Source organism: Cydia amplana, chromosome 3, assembly GCF_948474715.1.
Source record: "Cydia amplana chromosome 3, ilCydAmpl1.1, whole genome shotgun sequence".
NCBI lineage: Eukaryota > Metazoa > Arthropoda > Insecta > Lepidoptera > Tortricidae > Cydia > Cydia amplana.
In genome coordinates, this window is record NC_086071.1 from 697,845 (window position 1) to 722,691 (window position 24,847).

General features: G+C 38.7%; 1 protein-coding gene across 1 annotated transcript in view; it reads right to left on the bottom strand.

The window, feature by feature from the left end:
- Positions 1-1,561: 1,561 nt before the first annotated feature.
- The window catches only part of LOC134662633 (caprin homolog), a 44,919-nt gene continuing 21,633 nt past the window's right edge, over positions 1,562-24,847 (bottom strand). The window contains exon 4 of the mRNA XM_063518906.1: positions 1,562-2,591. Within this exon, the coding sequence (XP_063374976.1) occupies positions 1,562-2,591 (1,030 nt within the window). The remainder of the gene's footprint in view (positions 2,592-24,847) is intronic.

The following is a 24,847-nucleotide window of genomic DNA, read 5'->3' on the forward strand; positions in this document are numbered from 1 at the left end:
TGGTCATCCGACTTGTCTTGATGAGCACTTGGGAGACAAGTACCCAAGATAGAGCTGATGCTGAACCCTGGGTGTACCTAGTGGAATTCAGGTTTGGTGCAACATACACACACGCCGTTTAGGCTATTCGACTCGTCCCAATGAGCCAAACGGAATAATGGAATTTGTATGCAACATTCCAGTCCCGAAATCGAGACTGCAATGTTTTTAACTGAACATAAACTACGCACTTCGCGACCTATTTTTTAACCGGCAACGTCGACTTTGCCGTCCATTTTTGAGAAAAAGTTTTTATTTAACTTGCAATGTACCTATGTAAATATGTATGTATGTAGACTTCGCCGAAAAAAGAATTGAGATCTATTATCGGTGCCAAGTTCTAGTTCGCTTGGGATGTAATTGAATTGAAGTTCAGGATTTGTCTTGCGTAGTTTTTATACCACCAAACTAAATTTTAGAAAAGTAAAATAATATAGCGTGTACGTGTAAAACTAGCCAAGTCAAATCCTGAACTTTAATTACATCCCAAGCGAACTAGAACTTGGTGGCACCCATTTAGATCTCAATTCTTTCTCCGGCGAAGTTAACGACGCATTTTTTTAATATTGAACTTGGCTCTCATTTCATATTTATGTTTTTGATGGGATAAGTATCTTTACTTCATCGTCATCTAACACGCTTTACCAGTTGCATAAAATAAAACAAAATGCAGTTCATAGAATACTTTTAATTTGCTTGCACACAGCCTCTATTGAGAACAATGTAGAGTCAAATAAAATTGGAGGCTAGAACCAAATATAGAGTAACAATCCAGTGACAATATTTTTATGGTTATAACCTGCTCTTTTATTTATTTATCACTGGTTTAATGAAAAAAAGTACTAATATAAATACCCAAGCATACAAGTGTTTATATGCTTTTACATTTTTAATTTGTTAAATAAAACCTTAACAAATCACCACATTACTTCAATGCAATATCATAATCAGTGGTCACCGACTTCAAAATAATTCGGCTCAGGAAAACAAAAACATGTTTATAGCTGGTCAACCAAATCTTGTCAGTAAAAAAAAAGGCGCGAAATTCAAATTTTCTATGGGACGATATCCCTTCGCGCCTACATTTTTCAAATTTGCCGCCTTTTTCTACTGTCAAGATCTGGTTGACCGAGTATAACATCGTAACACATGTAATTAATGAATTAATATGAACGGTATGAAAACTAGAAAGATCAATGAGATTTGGAATCAAGGTCCCGGCAGTTAGAAGTGGAGCCGTGTGCTCCCGGCGCGGCGCTCGCCCACCGAGGCGACTAACTTATACAATCTAGAATTACGTAACTTATTATAATTGCATATATCGTACATCTAAATTCAAGTAACTTATTTTTATTCAGTTTCATCTTTTATCATTTTACTTTTTTTTTATTCTTTTTTTCATTTATTTTTGTATTGTACCATAATCTCCGTCTGTCGCTGCCACAGCGCGTTGTTGCCGGTGAAATCTGCCTTCCGCGAACGATTTAGTCCATACAGAAAAGTTAGGTTTACATGGCGGGGCTCACTGGTCGGCCGGGTCCTGTCGGCGCGGCGCGCGGCGCGGCGCGGCGCGCGCGCGCGGGCCGCCCCGGCCGCGGCTCTTGAAGCCGTAGCTCTGGCCGTTTTCGTGGTGCTCGCCGTCGCCGTTGCCGTACGAGCCGTCCCTGTGCCGGCTCTGGTAGTTGTCGTACTGCCGCGGGGGCGCGTCCTTGTTGGCGCGCGGCTGGTACTGGTAGCCGTCGTGCCGGTAGCCGCGGCCGCGGTACCCGTTGGGCGCGGGCCTGCCGCCGCGGTACCGCCGGAACCTGTTCTGGCCGTCGCCCTGGCCCTGCGTCTTGCGCTCGGGGCTGCGCGTCTCCGGCCACTCGTCGCGCTTGTCGGCCTCGGGCGTCGGCTCGCGCTCCTCGGGCGGGGCCGGCGGCGCGCAGGGCGCCTGGAAGTGCGGCACCGGCAGCGGGCCCGGGTCCGGCAGCGGCACGAAGTGCTGGTTGGTGAAGGTCTGCGTGGGGATGGGCCCCGGCGAGGGCGGGTTCACCGGCGGCGGCTGCGGCGTGCCGACGGGGCTGTCGATCTCGGACTCCTGCAGGAAGAAGAAGTTCTGCGAGCCGATGACCTCGGCTATGGGGCGCTGCTGCGGGTACTGCTGGGCGAAGTAGGCGTGCTCGACCTCCTGTAGCGTGATGGGCGGCAGCGGGCATAGCGGGTAGGCGGGCAGGCCGTGCGGCGCGGCGTAGAGCGGCGCGGCCTCCACACCCACACCCACACCCACCTCCACACCCACACCCGCCTCCACACCCACACCCGCCTCCACACCCACACCCGCCGCCTCCACACCCGGCGAGGGAGCCGCGGTGTCCGACACTTTGTCGAAGTAGCCGCAGCTGTGTACGGTCATGATGATCTCTTTGATGTGCGTGTACGTGGTGCCCAGAATCTCCTTCGGTTTGCCGTCGATGATGGCGTAGATGTGCTCGGCCGCCTTCGTCGTGTGGGCGGGGAATCCGGGCTGGCCCTCCTCGTTGGCCTCGTGTTTCGGCGTCACTTCGGGGTACCTTGGATGAAGGGAAAATACGCTCAATATCGTCTCTTAAAAAAATATACTTAATTAAAACGACACGCACGAACAACTTTCAGTCAAAACTCCGAGGGTAGGGCCAACGTATTATGAGCGTCTACCTGCGGAATTGCGAACCGAACCACCTGACGAAGCATTTGAACGCCAATCGAGATCCTTTTTATTAAAAAATCCATTATACTCTGTAAAAGAATATATGGAAATGACATCTAATATTATGAATTGATTTTAATACCTATATGATATCAAAATTGTTACTCTATTCTAATATTGTAATTATGCCTTGTAACTATGTACTTAATTTGACGATCATTACGAGATACGTACCTAGGTATAAGTAGCCATATTGATATCTTTTCCGTAATAATCTAATAATACTATCATTTGACATTGTATATTTATTTGACTTTGTGATGAATTTATTTTGCTATTGATATTTGATGATGATTTTTATCTATATTGACATTTGTATATAATAAATAGTTGACGATCATAATCAGGGGTCGGACAAAAAGTGCCGATGACGTAAAAATGACGTAATCTTGCACACAGGATGATGTTTGAGTTTGTATTTAAACTTCCGTGTGACATGTAGTAACAAAGTAGTATTAATGAAGTAACAAAATAATCGTAAATAAATCCATGGAATTAATAATACAGGTGGTAGGGTGATGTAGTGAATAAAATAAATTTCTTCGTTGGTATATCTTGATTACAGCAAGAGCAGTATACGTGTTTGTCACGTACCTCCAAAAACGGAAAATTGCCACAATATTCGAGTACAGATGACATTTTAGAGCGTTTTCTTATACATTAGTAAATATACATTTTAGCTAAATATAATCGTGAAGATACAATAGCTAAACAATAACGAAGTCTATTTATTGTTCATCTGATTGACAATGTGTCAATCAAAAACGTACTTACTCCTTTCAAGTGGCGATATCGTTTAATAAAGAGGTTGATAAATGATAAGTGATAATTGTTTATGAAAATCAAAAATACTATTTGAAATCATCCTATAAGTGGTTTGACGTCATCCGCACTTTTTGTCCGACCCCTGATCATAATAGATCATTCGTATAGATTAGCTTAGAATAATTTATAATGTAATTTCATAGTATGAAATAAATAAATCTAAATCTAAATCAAATCTCTCCCTCTCTGTCTAGTAGCGTAATCAAATTAGGGAAACAAGAGTGCTCAGCGCACCGGCCGATTATTCGTAGTAGATGCTCGTACTCTTATAGGCCTACCGGAACGGTTAGCATATATGTATTACTAAAACAACTCAACATTTATCAAGTAGGCCTGCTGACGGAGGTAAAGGAAAAACTTAGCTACAGCCTCTCTTGTTTCTGGTGTGTGAAATAATCGTGGCTTCGAGATTCGTTCTCATCGTGGCGATAAACTAGTGACGCGAAAGTACAGGTCTCGCCGTTAATGTGAATAATCGGCGATCAGAGATTGATATGTAGATCTTTTTCTTTTGTAAGCCCATTGGCACGCACGTCACCCCTCGCAACGCCTAGCCCACTCCTCGAAGGCTTACCCTTTTACCGGGCCCAGGCGAAGGTAGAGTAGAGGCGGCATCTGTTGTCGCTAACTTTGCTGCATTTCGCAAGTCGTGCCATACCAGCAAAAACGACACTTGTGGCGGTAGGTATCCATAAACGCGTTACAAACCGCAATCAGCTATTAATCGTTTGTCTTAATCTGCTATTTTGACTATTTGTAAGAGAATGATGTATTTGTAAGAAAGGGATAAAACAAATTGACTAATGAGGCTTGTATAGTTTTATGAATATAGTTAGTTATTCTGATGTTTCGATCGCGAAGGCTGCCGCAAATGCGATGTTCGTGAAGTTGACCGCCCCACATCGAGCGCCCGCAAATGGCATATCTATATCGTTAGTTCATCGTTAGTTCACGTTAGTTCAGTATATTAAATCGTTAGGATCCGACTACAACATCGATTTTTTTTAAAAACAAAAGTGGGGAGGTCAACTTCACGCAACCGCCCCAAAATCGATTTTATGGTTTTTATCAATTAGAATCGATAGATAATCGTTAGTTCACGTTAGTTCAGTATATTAAATCGTTAGGATCCGATTCTAAGTATTTTTTTTTTCAATTTTGTGGGGCGGTCAGCTTCACGTGAAGTTGACCGCCCCATATCGAGCGCCCGCAAATGGCATATCAATATCGTTAGTTCATCGTTAGTTCACGTTAGTTCAGTATATCAAATCGTTAGGATCCGACGCATAACTTGTGTGCGAATTTTTTAAAGTAGGGGATAGCGCCAGCACCGTCTTCCACTCTAAAACCGTATTTATGGTTCCTATCAATTGGAATCGATATGTAGTCGTTAGTTCATCGTTAGATTACGTTAGTTCAGTATATTAAATCGTTAGGATCCGACTACAACATCGATTTTTTTTTTAAACAAAAGTGGGGAGGTCAACTTCACGCTACCGCCCCAAAATCGATTTTATGGTTTTTATCAATTAGAATCGATAGATAATCGTTAGTTCACGTTAGTTCAGTATATTAAATCGTTAGGATCCGATTCTAAGTATTTTTTTTTTCAATTTTGTGGGGCGGTCAGCTTCACGGGAAGTTGACCGCCCCATATCGAGCGCCCGCAAATGGCATATCAATATCGTTAGTTCATCGTTAGTTCACGTTAGTTCAGTATATCAAATCGTTAGGATCCGACGCATAACTTGTGTGCGAATTTTTTAAAGTAGGGGATAGCGCCAGCACAGTCTTCCACTCTAAAACCGTATTTATGGTTCCTATCAATTGGAATCGATATGTAGTCGTTAGTTCATCGTTAGTTCACGTTAGTTCAGTATATTAAATCGTTAGGATCCGACTACAACATCGATTTTTTTTTTAAACAAAAGTGGGGAGGTCAACTTCACGCTACCGCCCTAAAATCGATTTTATGGTTTTTATCAATTAGAATCGATAGATAATCGTTAGTTCACGTTAGTTCAGTATATTAAATCGTTAGGATCCGATTCTAAGTATTTTTTTTTTCAATTTTGTGGGGCGGTCAGCTTCACGTGAAGTTGTCCGCCCCATATCGAGCGCCCGCAAATGGCATATCAATATCGTTAGTTCATCGTTAGTTCACGTTAGTTCAGTATATCAAATCGTTAGGATCCGACGCATAACTTGTGTGCGAATTTTTTAAAGTAGGGGATAGCGCCAACACCGTCTTCCACTCTAAAACCGTATTTATGGTTCCTATCAATTGGAATCGATATGTAGTCGTTAGTTTATCGTTAGTTCACGTTAGTTCAGTATATTAAATCGTTAGGATCCGACTACAACATCGATTTTTTTTTTAAACATAAGTGGGGAGGTCAACTTCACGCTACCGCCCCAAAATCGATTTTATGGTTTTTATCAATTAGAATCGATAGATAATCGTTAGTTCACGTTAGTTCAGTATATTAAATCGTTAGGATCCGATTCTAAGTATTTTTTTTTTTCAATTTTGTGGGGCGGTCAGCTTCACGTGAAGTTGACCGCCCCATATCGAGCGCCCGCAAATGGCATATCAATATCGTTAGTTCATCGTTAGTTCACGTTAGTTCAGTATATCAAATCGTTAGGATCCGACGCATAACTTGTGTGCGAATTTTTTAAAGTAGGGGATAGCGCCAGCACAGTCTTCCACTCTAAAACCGTATTTATGGTTCCTATCAATTGGAATCGATATGTAGTCGTTAGTTCATCGTTAGTTCACGTTAGTTCAGTATATTAAATCGTTAGGATCCGACTACAACATCGATTTTTTTTTTAAACAAAAGTGGGGAGGTCAACTTCACGCTACCGCCCCAAAATCGATTTTATGATTTTTATCAATTAGAATCGATAGATAATCGTTAGTTCACGTTAGTTCAGTATATTAAATCGTTAGGATCCGATTCTAAGTATTTTTTTTTTTAAATTTTGTGGGGCGGTCAGCTTCACGTGAAGTTGACCGCCCCATATCGAGCGCCCGCAAATGGCATATCAATATCGTTAGTTCATCGTTAGTTCACGTTAGTTCAGTATATCAAATCGTTAGGATCCGACGCATAACTTGTGTGCGAATTTTTTAAAGTAGGGGATAGCGCCAACACCGTCTTCCACTCTAAAACCGTATTTATGGTTCCTATCAATTGGAATCGATATGTAGTCGTTAGTTCATCGTTAGTTCACGTTAGTTCAGTATATTAAATCGTTAGGATCCGACTACAACATCGATTTTTTTTTTTAAACATAAGTTGGGAGGTCAACTTCACGCTACCGCCCCAAAATCGATTTTATGGTTTTTATCAATTAGAATCGATAGATAATCGTTAGTTCACGTTAGTTCAGTGTATTAAATCGTTAGGATCCGATGCTAAGTATTTTTTTTTTTCAATTTTGTGGGGCGGTCAGCTTCACGTGAAGTTGACCGCCCCATATCGAGCGCCCGCAAATGGCATATCAATATCGTTAGTTCATCGTTAGTTCACGTTAGTTCAGTATATCAAATCGTTAGGATCCGACGCATAACTTGTGTGCGAATTTTTTAAAGTAGGGGATAGCGCCAGCACCGTCTTCCACTCTAAAACCGTATTTATGGTTCCTATCAATTGGAATCGATATGTAGTCGTTAGTTCATCGTTAGTTCACGTTAGTTCAGTATATTAAATCGTTAGGATCCGACTACATCATCGATTTTTTTTTTAAACAAAAGTGGGGAGGTCAACTTCACGCTACCGCCCCAAAATCGATTTTATGGTTTTTATCAATTAGAATCGATAGATAATCGTTAGTTCACGTTAGTTCAGTATATTAAATCGTTAGGATCCGATTCTAAGTATTTTTTTTTTTTTTCAATTTTGTGGGGCGGTCAGCTTCACGTGAAGTTGACCGCCCCATATCGAGCGCCCGCAAATGGCATATCAATATCGTTAGTTCATCGTTAGTTCACGTTAGTTCAGTATATCAAATCGTTAGGATCCGACGCATAACTTGTGTGCGAATTTTTTAAAGTAGGGGATAGCGCCAACACCGTCTTCCACTCTAAAACCGTATTTATGGTTCCTATCAATTGGAATCGATATGTAGTCGTTAGTTCATCGTTAGTTCACGTTAGTTCAGTATATTCAATCGTTAGGATCCGACTACATTACGTTTTTAAAAAAAAATAACATAAGTGGGGCGGTCAACTTCACGCTACCGCCCCAAAACCGATTTTATGGTTTTCATCAATTAAAATCGACAGATAATCATTAGTTCACGTTAGTTCAGTATATTAAATCGTTAGGATCCGATTCTAAGTATTTTTTTTTTCAATTTTGTGGGGCGGTCAGCTTCACGTGAAGTTGACCGCCCTAATCGAGCGCCCGCAAATGGCATATCAATATCGTTAGTTCATCGTTAGTTCACGTTAGTTCAGTATATCAAATCGTTAGGATCCGACGCATAACTTGTGTGCGATTTTTTTAAAGTAGGGGATAGCGCCAACACCGTCTTCCACTCTAAAACCGTATTTATGGTTCCTATCAATTGGAATCGATATGTAGTCGTTAGTTCATCGTTAGTTCACGTTAGTTCAGTATATTAAATCGTTAGGATCCGACTACAACATCGATTTTTTTTTTAAACAAAAGTGGGGAGGTCAACTTCACGCTACCGCCCCAAAATCGATTTTATGGTTTTTATCAATTAGAATCGATAGATAATCGTTAGTTCACGTTAGTTCAGTATATTAAATCGTTAGGATCCGATTCTAAGTATTTTTTTTTTTTCAATTTTGTGGGGCTGTCTGCTTCACGTGAAGTTGACCGCCCCATATCGAGCGCCCGCAAATGGCATATCAATATCGTTAGTTCATCGTTAGTTCACGTTAGTTCAGTATATTAAATCGTTAGGATCCGACGCATAACTTGTGTGCGAATTTTTTAAAGTAGGGGATAGCGCCAACACCGTCTTCCGCTCCAAAACTTTATTTATGGTTCCTATCAATTGGAATCGATATGTAGTCGTTAGTTCATCGTTAGTTCACGTTAGTTCAGCATGTGAAATCGTTAGGATCCGACTACATTACGTATTAAAAAAAAATAACATAAGTGGGGCGGTCAACTTCACGCTACCGCCCCAAAACCGATTTTATGGTTTTTATCGATTAGAATCGATAGATAATCGTTAGTTCACGTTAGTTCAGTATATCAAATCGTTAGGATCCGACGCATAACTTGTGTGCGAATTTTTTTAAAGTAGGGGATAGCGCCAACACCGTCTTCCACTCTAAAACCGTATTTATGGTTCCTATCAATTGGAATCGATATGTAGTCGTTAGTTCATGTTAGTTCAGTATGTGAAATCGTTAGGATCCGACTACATTACGTATTAAAAAAAAATAACATAAGTGGGGCGGTCAACTTCACGCTACCGCCCCATAATCGATTTTATGGTTTCTTTCAATTAGAATCGATAGATATTCGTTAGTTCACGTTAGTTCAGTATATCAAATCGTTAGGATCCGACGCGTAACTTGTTTGCGAATTTTTTAAAAAGTGTCTACCAAAAACGGTCACCCATCCAAGTACTGACCCCGCCCGACGTTGCTTAACTTCGGTCAAAAATCACGTTTGTTTTGTTGTATTGGAGCCCCACTTAAATCTTTATTTTATTCTGTTTTTAGTATTTGTTGTTATAGCGGCAACAGAAATACATCATCTGTGAAAATTTCAGCTGTCTAGCTATCACAGATCACGAGATACAGCCTGGTGACAGACGGACGGACAGCGGAGTCTTAGTAATAGTTGGTATTAGGGTCCCGTTTTACCCTTTGGGTACGGAACCAATACCAATATGTACAATGACAGCATTATTCTAGACACCTATGATTACGACTTTCCACTGCCGTGTTGCTTTGGGCTTTGTACTAACAAATTTTGACTAAAGCTTAAAACTACTGGGTCTATACAAAATAGTTCGTTACCTATAGATGGCAAGAAAACCTAATAGAAATGTGCAGTCAAGCGTGAGTCGGACTAATTACGTACATTTTGAATCCCTACGGGGTTTTAAACGGCAATTCTCTCGCGTTTCATAAAAAGAATACATTGTTAAAAATTGGGTAATGTACGGAACCCTTGGAACGCGAGTCCGACTCGCACTTGGCCGGTTTTTTTCAACACAGTTTAATATTGTCAATATCTGTGTCCGATTGTTTTCCTTTTTAGAGCATAGAGGGCTATTGCCATAGTAAATTTTGTAGTCACGGTACATTTACTGCCATCTATCGACACACGATTAAAACTTAAAATAAAATTGAAAATGTATAAATTAATCAAAATATGTGTACGGATAAATGATTTTTAATTTTTATTGTTCCATACTGACCCATGTTCTTTCCCTGATATGTGTTCAAATTTTTAAATATCAAACGGTGTCGTCAACGCCTTCTAGCCGAGAATAGGCCAAAGGTATGGCGCCATCTATTCGAGAATGACTTTTCTTGATTTCCGAGGCACGTTTTTTTCTTAGACTTTATTTATTCTTATACGGAGTTACATATATCTTTGCTAGAGCCGAAGGGCTGTTTAAAACGATAAGCTTATGCGATTTATGCATACAATTCCGATCGAACACAGCACAGCGCCATCTGTTGTATACTGCTTTAACTACGTGGCCGGCCACTTCTCCACTAAAGATGTCACTACCAACGCCTATGCCCTCCTGTAAATATTAATTGGATTGCAGATTTTATTTTTATTTTATTATTAAGGTTCACCAACAGTGACAACAACAACTTATGCACTAAGACACTTGCGTACTATTCAATTGTGATTGCCCCACCAATTACAGGCGAACACAGCACGCATATTACTCTAAACATTTTAATATGATAAGAAGAAGGAATAAGGATATTGATTGATTGACTTCAGTTACCTAAAATCAAGGAGTACAAGATGTGCAATCGTCACTTAAGTGTTTGCAGTAGGTACAGTTTTAAGTCGCTTTTAAACTTATTCTTATTTGGCTCATGCCGAATGTTCTCGGTTAGACTATTCAGGTAATACGAAATTCTTTTGCTAATAGTTCTGTCACCATAATAGTTACTAACCCGGGGGACTTCAAATTTTCGCGCGGTTACTGCCCTTGTATGTATGTATGTATGTCACTTTATTGCACATAAACAGGTTTACATAAAACGGACAAAAACAAAACAAAAATAAGAATGTTATGTACAAAGGCGAACTTATCCCTAAAAGGGATCTCTTCCAGCTAACCTTTGAGAAAATGCGAAAGGATCAAACACTAACAGGTGAAAGACAATTTAATATGGACAAATAGCAATATAAGAATTTTGGATACACATAAAGGAAGACGAGAGCAATAAATAAAGAGAAAACCAGTACTACCTACTCATAAATACGCATAAACTATAAACATACTTATACATATATAAACCTATATACACATACATATACGTATACATAAACATACCGCTGTTTACTAACTACATAAACACATAATCTATATATAAATAATATATATATATATATATATATATACAAAGTATTCAGTTCTAACTACATCAGGAGTCTAATAACCACAACTTTTTCAACTTCTCCTTGAGTGAGGCAACAGATTGCGATTTCCTTACGTCCACTGGTAGATCGTTCCACAGCTTAAGAGGCCGGTATTGATTTTAGCCGCAAAAATGTAAAATTGATAGATTTAGGCAATGAAGTTGTACACCTTTTGTTACGTAATAGAAATAACAAGTACTCGTATCTATTAGCACGTCTTCTTATCTTCCACTTCTACAGATCAATTTTTTGAAAACAGACTCACTAAGTTAGTAATGATTGTTTTTCTGATGGACGTTTAGGTAAACGCGCGTTAAGCACTGATTTAGTCGATCTTATTTGTGAATTTCGTAAAGTTTGGACTGCTAAAAATGGTAATTTTGTATTACACATATCCTGTACTTCAACTGTCGTAGACTACATTTTTGTTTTTATGACTTTGAAATAGTGTAAATGAAGGTTAGACGAAATCAATTTTCTCCAGAAATTACCTCAAAACAAGTGGCAATTTCTCCGAAAATCTACTTATTTTCGACGTAGTTTTCATACTCAAATAATCTGCAACGTTTACTTAAACTGTTGTGATACATAATTTTATATAAATTGCAACTTTTATTTTTTGACGAATTTTTAAAAACTGCTCTCTTTATTCGTATAAGCAGTGACGCGCGCTCGCGGACTCATTCGCTCGCCAGAGCTTATAGAGGCAGGACGTGTGCTGATCGGCTCCGCACGTTGCATCGACGATCGCGAAGTTATTTATCGTTGTGTGCGTGCGCGCCGTGAAATAGTACATTATTGTCGAGGTTCGGAAGTAGCTACTTGCTGGCTGAGGATTCGTTTTAAACGGACGACCTTGGGAGTCCGTTTAATTGAATCCGAAGCCAGCAAGTAGCCTTCCAGCCGAGTCATATATAGTGCTTTTCTCAAAAATGGTGCAAGAAATAGAAATATTATATCTGTTTGCGTCTTTGGCTGTTATGGTATGCGTGTATACTACGACCAGGAACTTTAATCCTTGGTTGTAAGTACTTCTTTATTTTCTTGTATAGTTTATAGTATTATCATCGAACGAGCGAGCGAAGCGAAGCGAAGTTCTTACATTCGACTTTGAACACACGGCTGGCTAGGGGCACGTCCCGGCATTTCAATGTTTTTAAGCTGAACTTTCAGAGGATAGTTTGATACTCAATAACTTAAGTAAATTTATTCTAATTTAAATGAAATTGGGTGAACGTATAGTCGAGGGCATTATATTTTAGTAATTAAAATTTGAGCTGGCTTGAACAAGAGGTTATTGAGCTAGAAGAGCTTAAAATGCTAAAAAGCCATTTGTGAGGGGTCTTGCTATTCTGGTCATGTTAATTGCAAGAAAGTATGGTCGAGTTTGGTATCAAATGAACAATTTTGGAATCCAAGATGGCGGCCATGCACTGTCATTAAATCGTAATGGATATCATTTTATAGGTTTTAGGGGGCGCAGATTTCGAAAATGATGATTATTTTGGATTCCAAAATGGCGGCCATGCACTCCATGCACTATGTCATAAAAGTCGTCATGGATGTCGTTTTATATGTTTTAGGGGGCACAGATTTCGAAAATGATGACCATTTTAGATTCCAAGATGGCGGCCATGCACTATGTCATAAAAGTCGTCATGGATGTCGTTTTATAGGTTTTAGGGGGCGCAGATTTCGAAAATGATGCAGGGACCGGAAAACCCCTTTTAAAGATTAATCGTATCGATAAAGTAACCCTATTAAATGCTTACCCAGAGGTCATGGTTACCCTATCGTTTGGCTTACCCTATCGTTATGGAAACCATTTTGAATATGATTAATCATATTAGATGTGGTTACCAAATCAAATAGGGTGTAGATAAGGTAGTTAAGCCTATAATATTTACCGCTTACCCCAAGGGGATGAAAATTCGTCTTGGGGTGCGAATTTTATTTTAAGCTAGGAACTTGAAACTTCGCAAAAAGGTATTAAATTAAAATACAAGAAAACTTGTTTCAGCTTTTTTGAAAATTCATCCCCTAAGGTGGTGAGAAAGGGGTTGAAAATTTGTATGGATATCAAACATTTGTTTGAGTGCGGGACTTGAACCTTTGTATTGGGGATATTATTAGAAGACAGGAAAAGTAATTTCAACGTTTTGTAAAATTCATCCCCTAACAGGGTTAAAAAGGTTTTGAAAGTTTGTATGTGGTTTAAATTTTATTTTAAGCGAGGAACTTGAAACTTCCTAAAAGGGTATTATTTCAAAACGGCAAAAAACGAATTTCAGCGTTTTTGAAAATTCATCCCCTAAGGTGGTGAAAAAGGGGTTGAAAGTTTGTATGAAGATCAAACATTTTTGTGAGTGCGGGGCTTGAATCTTTGTACAGAGGCATATTATTAGAGTACAAGAAAAGTAATTTCAGCGTTTCTAATAAATTCTTCCTTTATAAGGGTTAAAAAGGGGTTGAAAGTTTGTATGGAGATCAAACATTTTTGTGACTGCGGGGCTTGAATCCTTGTATAAAGGCATATTATTAGATAACAAGAAAAGCAATTTCAGCGTTTTTAAAAATTCATCCTTTAAAAACTTTTTACAAAAAAAATAAAACCGACTTCAAAAAGGATGAAATAAAATATTATCCTTTTTGAAGTCTATGCGTTACCAACTGATATGTTTGAAGTCGGTGCCAAGCCAAGTAGTAACAATACCAGTTAAAAATGGGATTTATAGCCGTAAAGCTGATTATTTTTGACTGGTATGGTATTGTTACTACTTGGCTTGGCACCGACTTCAAACATATCAGTTGGTAACGCATATACTTCAAAAAGGATAATAATTTATTTCATCCTTTTTGAAGTCGGTTTTATTTTTTTTGTAAAAAGTTTTTATTTTTCCATTTTTAGTTTTAACGCATTGTTAATAGCGCGACACATGAATGAAAAAAATCGGACTACTCTGTAAAAAGTTATGCGTAAATATCAATCATCCCCTATTTTCCTACCCTTAAGGTTGGATTTTTTTTTCCAAATTTATATGGGACCAACTTCGGGGTATACCAAATCCAATAAAAAAATAATTATCAAAATCGAACTACTCTGTCAAAAAAAATATGTGATCATACATAAAAAAAAATACGCGTCGACTTGAGAACCTCCTCCGTTTTTTCGTCAGTTAAAAAGGGTTAAAAAGGCGGGGGTTGAAAGTTTGTTTGGGGTTCAAATTTTATTTTAAGCTATGAATTTGTAACTTCGTAAAAAGTTATTTCATTAAAAAAGAAGAAAACCTATCTCAGCATTTTTCTAAAATTCATCCTTTAAGTTAAGGTGATGAAAAAGGGGTTGAAGATTTGTATGGAAGTCAGACATTTTTTTAAGTGCGCGACTTGAATCTTTGTAAAATGGCATATTATTAAAATACGAGAAAAGTCATGTCAGCGTTTTTAAAAATTCGTCTCTTATAGGGTCGAAGGGGGGTTGAAAATTTTATAGGGTTCAAATTTTATTTAAAGCTACAAAGTTGAAATTTCGTAAAAAGGTATTTTATCAAAATAAAACTAATTTCAGAGTTTTTGATAATTCATCCCCCGAGGTGGTGAAAAAGGGGTTGAATTTTTTTTTTGTTTTTCGTGTTTTTTGAATATTACTTACGGGTTTCAAAGGGGAACGAAAATTTGATTATTTTTGCGCTACGACGCACGGTTTAGGAGATACAGCATTATAAAGTTTTTTTTTGTTTTTTTTTTATTTCTCTTTTGTGTTTTTTTTTAATATTAATTAGGGGCTTCTTACAGAGGAATGAACATTTTAATATTTTTGCGCTACGACGCACGGTTTAGGAGATACAACCCATAAACATTTTTCTTTCTTTTTTTAATTTCTTTTTTTGTTTTTCGTGTTTTTTAATATTACTTACGGGATTCAAAGGGGAACGAAAATTTGATTATTTTTGCGCTACGACGCACGGTTTAGGAGATACAGCATTATAAAGTTTTTTTTTTGTTTTTTATTATTTCTTTTTTGTTTTTTTTTTTATATATTAATTAGGGGTTTCTTACACAGGAATGAACATTTTATTATTTTTGCGCTACGACGCACGGTTTAGGAGATACAACCCATAAACATTTTTCTTTATTTTTTTTATTTTTTTTTAGTTTTTTGTGTTTTCTAAATGTTACTGACGGGTTTCAAAGGGGAACGAAAATTTGATTATTTTTGCGCTACGACGCACGGTTTAGGAGATACAGCCCTATAAAGATGAAAACTGATGATGATGATGATGATTAACCAAAACATGTCTATGGTTCACTCATCTGTCAGAAATGACAATTAAAATTAGGTTGCCAACAATTTATTCCATACAATATTTTTTAAGTGGTGATTACACGAAGTATCGTAAACGTGCCAAAAAGATACTGCGTGTATGCACAAATACTTTTTTGGGGAATAGACTAAAGACTTGTCTTGACAACTATAAGAGAGGAGTTTAAAGGTGTGTGTACGACCCTTTAAATGACAAATAAAAGTACGGGAGTAGAAAAAACATTTTTTTTATTTTGGCCATATGAAACGTAGAAATGTAGGTATATTATTATTTACCAAGTCCAGCCCCCTACTAAATAACTATGATTTTTAAGCCGGGACAATTTCCTTATCGGCCGGGACGCCGGGACACCGTGCTTCAAACCGGGACATGTCCCGGCGAACCGGGACGTATGGCAACCCTACCTTAGGGGCTTGAAACTTCGTAGGTTGTGAATAGGGTTGCCAACTATTTTTTGGTAGAATATAGTATTTTCCAGAATAGGGCATCAAAAATATAGTACATTTCAAAAAAATATGGTACTTTTAGATAAAATACTAAACATAAGTGTAACATACGTTTAATCAGAAATATAGTATTATAGCGTACTATATATTTTTCCAAAAGTATAGTACAGAGAGCCAAAATATAGTACAATACTATATAATATAGTACGGTTGCCAACCCTAGTTGTGAAAGACAAGTCTCATGCGTTGTATAATATTAATAATTAACAACTGATTAATCGTCCTACTGCAATCTTTTGCTGCATAATGTTCTAAGCTAACGTAGAATATATATTTATACCACCAAGTGAAGTAAGTACAGTAGAGTCCGATTAGTACGACTTCGCATATAACAACCAACCGCTTATAGCGACGTAAGTATAAGCACTTGTTTGGTTTTAGTATGAGCTACTATGAAAGTACAACCGTTTATTACGACTCCGCTTATAACGACCGACCGCTTTTAACGACGGAAATTGACACAAAATTCGTCCGTCAAGTCCGGTTACAACGACGAGCGACGTAATTTTTACAAATAAATTGTTGGTAAGAAGCTTACTCCGTCCCGCGCACCCAACTCCCCTCGGCCTTTGCCTATACGCAGCAAGATGAAAAAATTGTGACTTTTCGTAATCTTGCAAACTAAATAAAACCCAATTCGCATTATTCAATTGAGCTTAAACTTCACATACATAATTATGTAAGTTGGGTGACAATGCAATATTTTGGTACCTTCGAGCTAGAGGTGGCCATGGGGACTGTTTGATGGAACAACTCATCCTAATTGAGTTTGGGTTTGTGGGAATTGTCTCGATTGAGTATAGGTTGCTTGTTGAAACCAGGGATGTTGCGGATGCAGATTTTTTGACATCCGCGGATGCGGATGCGGATGCGGATTTTTAAAGGCTCACATCCGCGGATGCGGATGCGGATGCGGATGTCAAGATTAGGTACTTAGAAAACGTCAAATATTACATTTGTAGTATTTTTTTATTAAAAAAAAACCAAACGTTTAGTATTTGAGCAAGAATATAGGTGCGTTATATTTAATAAACAGTAACTTCGCCGACTTTTCTGGATCTAACGATTTCGTTATAGGTAATGACGAAATTACCTAGCACTTACGCCGCCGCTAAGACGTTCCTGTACCGACTTGTTCGACATCCGCATCCGCATAAGCTCCGCATCGATTTTATGCGGATGCGGATGCGGATGCGGATGTTGAAATTAATGCGGATGTTCCGCGGTTGCGGATGCGGATGCGGATGTTCGCAACATCCCTGGTTGAAACAGTCCGCGATAAAAGCTTGAGTCAAAATTGAAATGTTTGACAAAAAAACTTATTTATTTTTTGATTGTTGATGTACGATTGTCACCTTGATTAGATCCCTAAAAGTTACGACTTTTTATTTTACGGGATTCGAGTAATTTCAGTAATTTGCGGATGATGAGTGAGTACGCGAGCCTACAAAAGTGGCTTCTTCTAAACACACAAGTCTCTGCATTTAAGACAAAGAACGAGCTGTACGTTCTATCTATGGACTGGGCGCTCGAGCATCCCTGAGAGAGAAATTCAAAGAAGTGAACATTCTTACCCTTGCATCTCAATACATACTTGAGAATATTATGTATGTTCGGAAAAACGTCCACGAATTTAAGCTTAACAGTGATATCCATAACTATAACACTAGAAACAAACATAAACTTTCTGTGCCCGCCCACCGCCTCCGTAAGGTTAGTACGTCTTTCGTCGGGAACTGTACACGTTTTTATAACAAAGTTCCCACTGATATAGCGAATTTACCACTTAACAAATTTAAGTCACACATTAAGCGCTCCTTGTTGAGTAAGGCGTACTACACTGTAAATGATTTTATAGATGATAGAGATGCCTTTAAGCCGGCAGCTTGATTTCGATAGTATAATAAGAGTTAATATGTATTGTTTTTCTTTTCTTTTTTTTTCTTTTCATTGTGAATTAATCATGCTAGTCTCCAGTAGAATTGACACATGAGACCATCATGTTCTCGATTAATTAGGTATATTGTTTATATTGCTTAATTTAATTTTAGTTTTTGACACTTGGAGACCTTATACATCTCTAAGTTTTAATTTTATTTTTAATTTGTTTGTACATATTTATATTTTTAATGATTCTGACACTTGAGAGACCTATACATCTCTTAGTCAATATAGGGCATTTTGCTTAGTAATTATGTGAAGATATACCGTTTTTCATGTAACATACAAGAACAAAATGTTGTGTCTCACAGCTATACGTTATTACAATTTAAATATTAATATGGCCCGGCAGCTTGAATATGTCATGCTCGCTTAAAAGTCTTTGCTTACGGTGGCGTTGTTGATCGGGTCGCCACTTTCCCGAATGAAGGTTGAGAGAGGCGATGGCTGAGATACGCGTCATACTCGTGAACGGGTGCTGTTTGTGGAGACTGGTCTATTTAAGCTAACACGAGCTATTATATTTAGTAACTTTATTTTTGAGTATAATTACATGGACACACCTCATTCGGTTCTCGTATGCTATTTTATTTTTACTATCATTTTCTTTAATTTAATGAATGTTTTAATTAGGTATACAGGATTTTGACTCTTGGAGACCCTATACATCTCTAAGGATAATTTGATTAACTACTATATATTTTAATCTTTTAGTTATGATGACACTTAGAGACATTTACATCTCTAAATAATTTTAGATTATAGTTTTTGTATCTTTGTGTTTTTTTTTTTTTCAATACTATTGTTATTGCGTTTTCTGTAATTCGACATTTAGAGGCTTTATACATCTCTATGTTAGTTTGATTTGATATTTACGGCTTAGTTGTATTTTATAATTATTGATGTGTTTTTTTTTTTTGCTGTATGTAAATTCCATATTGACGTGTAAAAGTGCCCTTGTGGCCTATTTGCTGAATAAATGTTGATATTGGATATTTGATATTTGAAAGTGTTGTAATACTAACGTAAATGAATATTTTAATAAAATGTTTCTTTTTTCGTTGATTCTCGCATAAGTATTAATAAATACAAAATGACGTCATTATTCTGATTAAAAAAATATATTAAAATTGGCAGTTCGTTTAGTGCGACGTCCGGTTAGTACGACGTAATATCAGCGGTCCCTTGGGCGTCGTTATAACCGGACTCTACTGTATTCACAATATTTTGCAATTTAAAATTCCGCCGACCGCAACGCACTATTACGAGCTCCGTCCGAACAATTCTATAAACACAAACAGCAAGCTCGGACTTGTTCGCCGCCGCCGCCCGGCAAATCACAACGATATTTTCGCGCACGGACAAGCAATAATAGCATCTTGATCAAAGGCGTAAGCGCTACGGCTAATGCATAAAGTCTGTTTATTTGTGCGTGTAGGCTCGCTCGTGCCGCCATACTTGTACCTATTGTCAACCATGCGCTTGGATGTTGCTGCAATAACCGGACCGGACCGGTTCGGTGACGTCAGTACGGTCAGACGTACTTTTCGATCGCTCCGTGAGTTTTGCGCTAAAACCTAGTATAAAGTTGATTTATAAACTCCAACGGTGTATAATTCAGTGAATAACATCAGTGGTTAACGAAGTAAACAGTGTTAAGTGCGAAAACCTTAACGTGTAATAAAATAATTACGGTTAAAATCATTCCAACCGGACTTTGTAAACACTCTTTGTGCGGGTCAGCTGACGAGCTGTCAACGAATCAGCTGTTAGCATCCTGCGCATGCGCATTGGCTCAGTGTCAGTAACAGTCATCGAAAACTGAACTTTATTACCAACGCATATAAAACACTCTGCAATGGCAAACTGCGCTGGATGTTTAAATGCAGTAAACGATAAAAGTTTTTTAAACTGCTGTAACTGCCATCGATCTTATTGTCCCCTCTGTGCGAATGTTTCCCCAGACTATATACAAATTGTTATGGACCGAAAGTATACATGGAAGTGTGTGGAATGTAAAAGTGCTGAACCTAGGTCGGACAATACAAACACACCGGTACGGGGCGCAAACGACAATGTAACTGTGCATCGTGGGGCCGCCCGCCCTCCCGCGGCATTGTCCCATGAGCTCGACAACTCGGCCATGGAAATGTCGTTTACGGACAGTCATCACTTGAGTGATACCACCAGGTTTGACGCGACAATAAACACTGCTTGTTTAACCGATGTTCAGCAATTAGTTGCGGATTGATAAACAATTCAATATTGAGAGATGTACGGAAAGTCAAGTGCGTAAAATAATACAGTCCATAGAAACGAATGCAAGCGGACACGATGGTACGACAATAGATATGATTCGCCTAACGCTGGACGTCACTCTACCTATAATAACTCATATTATTAATACGTCTATCGCAACCAGTACCTTCCCAGAGTCTTGGAAACTTGCCAGGGTTAAGCCGATCCCTAAATCAAGTAGGATTGAAGTATATAAGGATCTACGGCCAATAAGTATTCTCCCTGTACTCTCTAAAGTTATAGAAAGAATTGTGTGCGAGCAACTATCCAAGTACCTGGAGGAAAATAACCTACTACCACACATACAATCAGGTTTCCGCAGTAAATATGGAACGGCGACAGCTATGGCAAAGGTCACAGATGACATTATTGCTGCGTCTGATAAGGGAATGGGTTCTATTCTGGTGTTATTGGACTTCTCGCGAGCTTTCGACTGCCTCAACCCAACATTACTCATATCTAAGATGGCATATTATGGTGTATCTCCATCGTCCTGCAAATGGTTCCATTCATTTCTCACGGGCCGTAAGCAATATATTGAAATAGACGGAGATCAAGGAGAGGTGATGAGATCAAAAACGCGCGTAATCGACCGTGGCACACCCCAGGGATCAATTTTAAGCCCATTACTTTTTATTTTGTATACAGCCGATTTAATAAAAAATCTTAAGCACTGCAGTGCACACCTATATGCGGACGATACCCAAATCTATCACTCCTTTTCTCCGAGCGACCTCGAGAACTCTTTGAGGAAAATTAATGAAGACTTGGAAACAGTAGCTGACTGGTCACAAAAAAACAATCTCGTTTTAAATCCTACTAAATCGCAGTTTCTAGTAGTGGGGAACAAATGGCAATGTTTAAAAATCAAGGAACAGAGTCCGAAGATTGCAATCGGATCCGAAACAATACCTCGTGTGGAGAAAGCACAGAATTTAGGCTTAGTAATGGATGGACAGCTTCGGTACATAGAGCACGTTAACTTAAAAATTAGAAATGCTTTCTATCGGCTTAAAGTACTATATGGAATTCGTAAGTATCTTTCAATAAAAGTCAGGGAAATCCTGGTTGAATCTTTAATACTTTCCCAATTCAATTACGCGGACATAGTATATGGGCCGAGACTCCTGGTACAGACGAAAAAGTCCATACAGCGTGTACAAAATGCGTGTGTTCGATTTTGCTACGACGTTCCCAAAAGAGCGCATATCACCCCGTTCTTAAACGAAAGAAAGCAGCTCAATATGGACAACAGGAGAAAATTGCACCTAGCCTGCGCGGTTCGAAAAGTATTGGAGTTTCAGAGACCTTGCTACCTGTTTGAAAAGCTAAAATGGGTCAATGATACACGCAGCAAATCGCTAAGGAGATGCACGAAACTTGCGATACCTACACACAAGACGACATTTTTTAAAGGGAGCTTTAAATTTGCTGCTGCAAAGATTTGGAATGACCTGCCGCCACCTATACGTGAACCGATGGGACTGTTAAAATATAGGCGGCTAGTCAAAATGTATTTACTTGATATGCAGAGCAAATTTTTTTCTCCCTCCTAAAGACACGAAATTTGGCACACAATTGGCACTTACATATATCCGCATGCTTAACTCATACCACACTGACACAGACACACACAATAACACACACAGATACACGCGCACACAAGTTTTATATATATATATATATTGGTTGAGTATGTTCGACTTACTAGTACGCATAGAATTACACTTATTTTATTTTATTCGTTGCACTTATTTATTCTACTCTTGTTGATTTTATTGTAATTGTTAAGCCTAGCAAAGCACGGTAATTTGTTAAACTGCGACCGACCGATCTCAAGGGTCCAGTCTGAAAACCAGCGCTAGGCCCTCTGCTTGGAGTGCTTGGCATATGCTGAGATTGGAGCCCATTGCCCAATCATTCTTATTATATTATTATAATTACCTATCTTTTTAATTAATTTGAACCTATTTTAGTATTTAAGTTTTATATATTGTACTTAGTTGATAAGGATTTTTTTTCGTGGCAATAAATATTTTTCTGATTCTGATTCTGAATAATCAGCCGAAAGCCTTGGTCACAGAGATTAAAATAGCTTGATCGCATTTGAAACCCACTTCATAGGGAAACTTTAATAAAGGGTTTTTGGTTTTGGTAAGCGCTTACCCGAGTTAACTGTATTCAATTTGGTAATTTTTTCGTTTGGGTAAGTCAATGATGTGCTTTCCGAATTGATAGGGTTTTTAAAAACCACTCTATCATTAACCCGGGGTAAAACCCTCTTCAGGGTAAGCGGTTCCGGTCCCTGAAATGATGACCATTTTAGATTCCAAGATGGCGGCCATGCAGTATGTCATAAAAGTCGTCATGGATGTCGTTTTATAGGTTATAGGGGGCTCAGATTTCGAAAATGATGACTATTTTGGAATCCAAGATGGTGGCCATGCACTATGTCATAAAATTCGTCATGGATGTCGTTTTATAGGTTTTAGGGGGCGCAGATTTCGAAAAAGATGACCATTTTGAAATCCAAAATGGCGGCCATGCAGTATGTCATAAAAGTCGTCATGGATGTCGTTTTATAGGTTTAAGGGGGCGCAGGTTTCGAAAATCATGACCATTTTGGATTCCAAGATGGCGACCATGCAGTATTTCATAAAAGTCGTCATGGATGTCGTTTTATAGATTATAGGGGGCGCAGATTTCGAAGATGATGACCATTTTGGATTCCAAAATGGCGGACTTGCACTATGACATAAAAGTCGTCATGGATGTCGTGTATAGGTTTTAGGGGGCCCCGATTTCGAAAATGATGACCATTTTGGAATCCAAAATGACGGCCATGCACTATGTCATAAAAGTCGTCATAGATGTCGTTTTATAGGTTTTAGGGGGCGCAGATTTCGAAAATGATGACCATTTTGAATTCCAAGATGGCTGCCATGCAGTATGTCATAACAGTCGTCATGGATGTCGTTTTATATGTTATAGGGGGCTCAGATTTCGAAAATGATGACTATTTTGGAATCCAAGATGGCGGCCATGCACTATGTCATAAAAGTCGTGATGGATGTCGTTTTATAGGTTTTAGGGGGCGCAGTTTTCGAAAATGATGACTATTTTGGAATCCAAGATGGCGGCCCTGCACTATGTCATAAAAGTCGTCATGGATGTCGTTTTATTGGTTTAGGCCCGGCGCAAATTTCGAAAATGATGACTATTTTGGAATCCAAGATGGCGGCCATGCACTATGTCATAAAAGTCGTCATGGATGTCGTTTTATAGGTCATGGTCATCATATTCGAAATCTGCGCACCTGTTTCAAATAAGATATAGATGCATCCTAGTAAGTCAACTATCGAAATGTACTTTTGATAGTAGTAGTACGAAATGTAATCTGAAAGGAATCAAGTAATGCATTCCTGTAATGAGGAATCGACATTGATTCCAATTACTAGTAATTGTAATATTCGAGAAATTGATTCCTGATTCCTCAAATGGAATTGTACTTAGTAATTCGGTATTGTTACATTACAAAGTACCTAATCTGGGAATCGGTAATCAGATTAAAAAGTAATTTCAAGTAATCGTGGAATCAGGATTCAATTACGAAATGCCCATCTTGGACTAAGTAGCACTGCTTTCATTTGATCTTTTTGACGAACCGCGAGTTCTCAGTTCGGGGCGAACTACTAGTCTATTATTGGTTAGATCGTGTTTAGGCTTGATTGATTCGTCTCAAAAAGATATTCGACACAATGTGGTATTCAGGGTCTGATGATGAAGCCGACAGGTACTCAAGCGTACTCATCAAGCAGGTCGTGAAACCACGTCGTGTTTGGGCTTGTTTAATTCTTCTCAACAAGATCTTTGACACGAGATGGTATTCAGGGTCTGGTGATGAAGCCGACAGGTGCTCAAGAGTCCTCATCAACCAGGACGTGAAACCACTTCGCGTTTGGGCTCGTTTAATTCGCCTCAACAAGATCTTTGACAAGAGATGGTACTCAGAGTCTGACGATGAAGCCGACAGGGGCTCAAGAGTACTCATCAACCAGGTCGTGAAACCACGTCGTGTTTGGGCTCGTTTGATTCGTCTCAACAAGATCTGAATGCCATCTAGTGAGTTTCGCTCTAACTGGTAGGTATTAATATAACTCGAGTACTAACAGTGATGTGCTTAGGGGTTTCAAGTAATGCGACGAAATAACGCTAGATGGCGTTAACCTCAATTATACATAGTGCATTTTGCACTAGTCTTTGAGTTTTCACTTCTGCCGGCACTCCCTGAGTGCAACCCGTTGTTTTTTTTTTTTAAATAAAAGCGTGTTACACCTTTTTTATTCCTCTGCTGCCAAAATGTAACACGATATTTTTTAAAAACGGTTAGTAGTAGCTTTATATATATATATATACTAGATATGAGCGCCGCGCCGGCGCGCCGCCGCCCCCGACAAAATTTTCGCGCCGCCGCCGCCGACGTTGCGCTATCGGCGTGGCATCGGCGTGACCTTGGTAGTTACTACTACTTTCAGAATCAGATAATATATTTTTAATCGAGTTTAGATCATT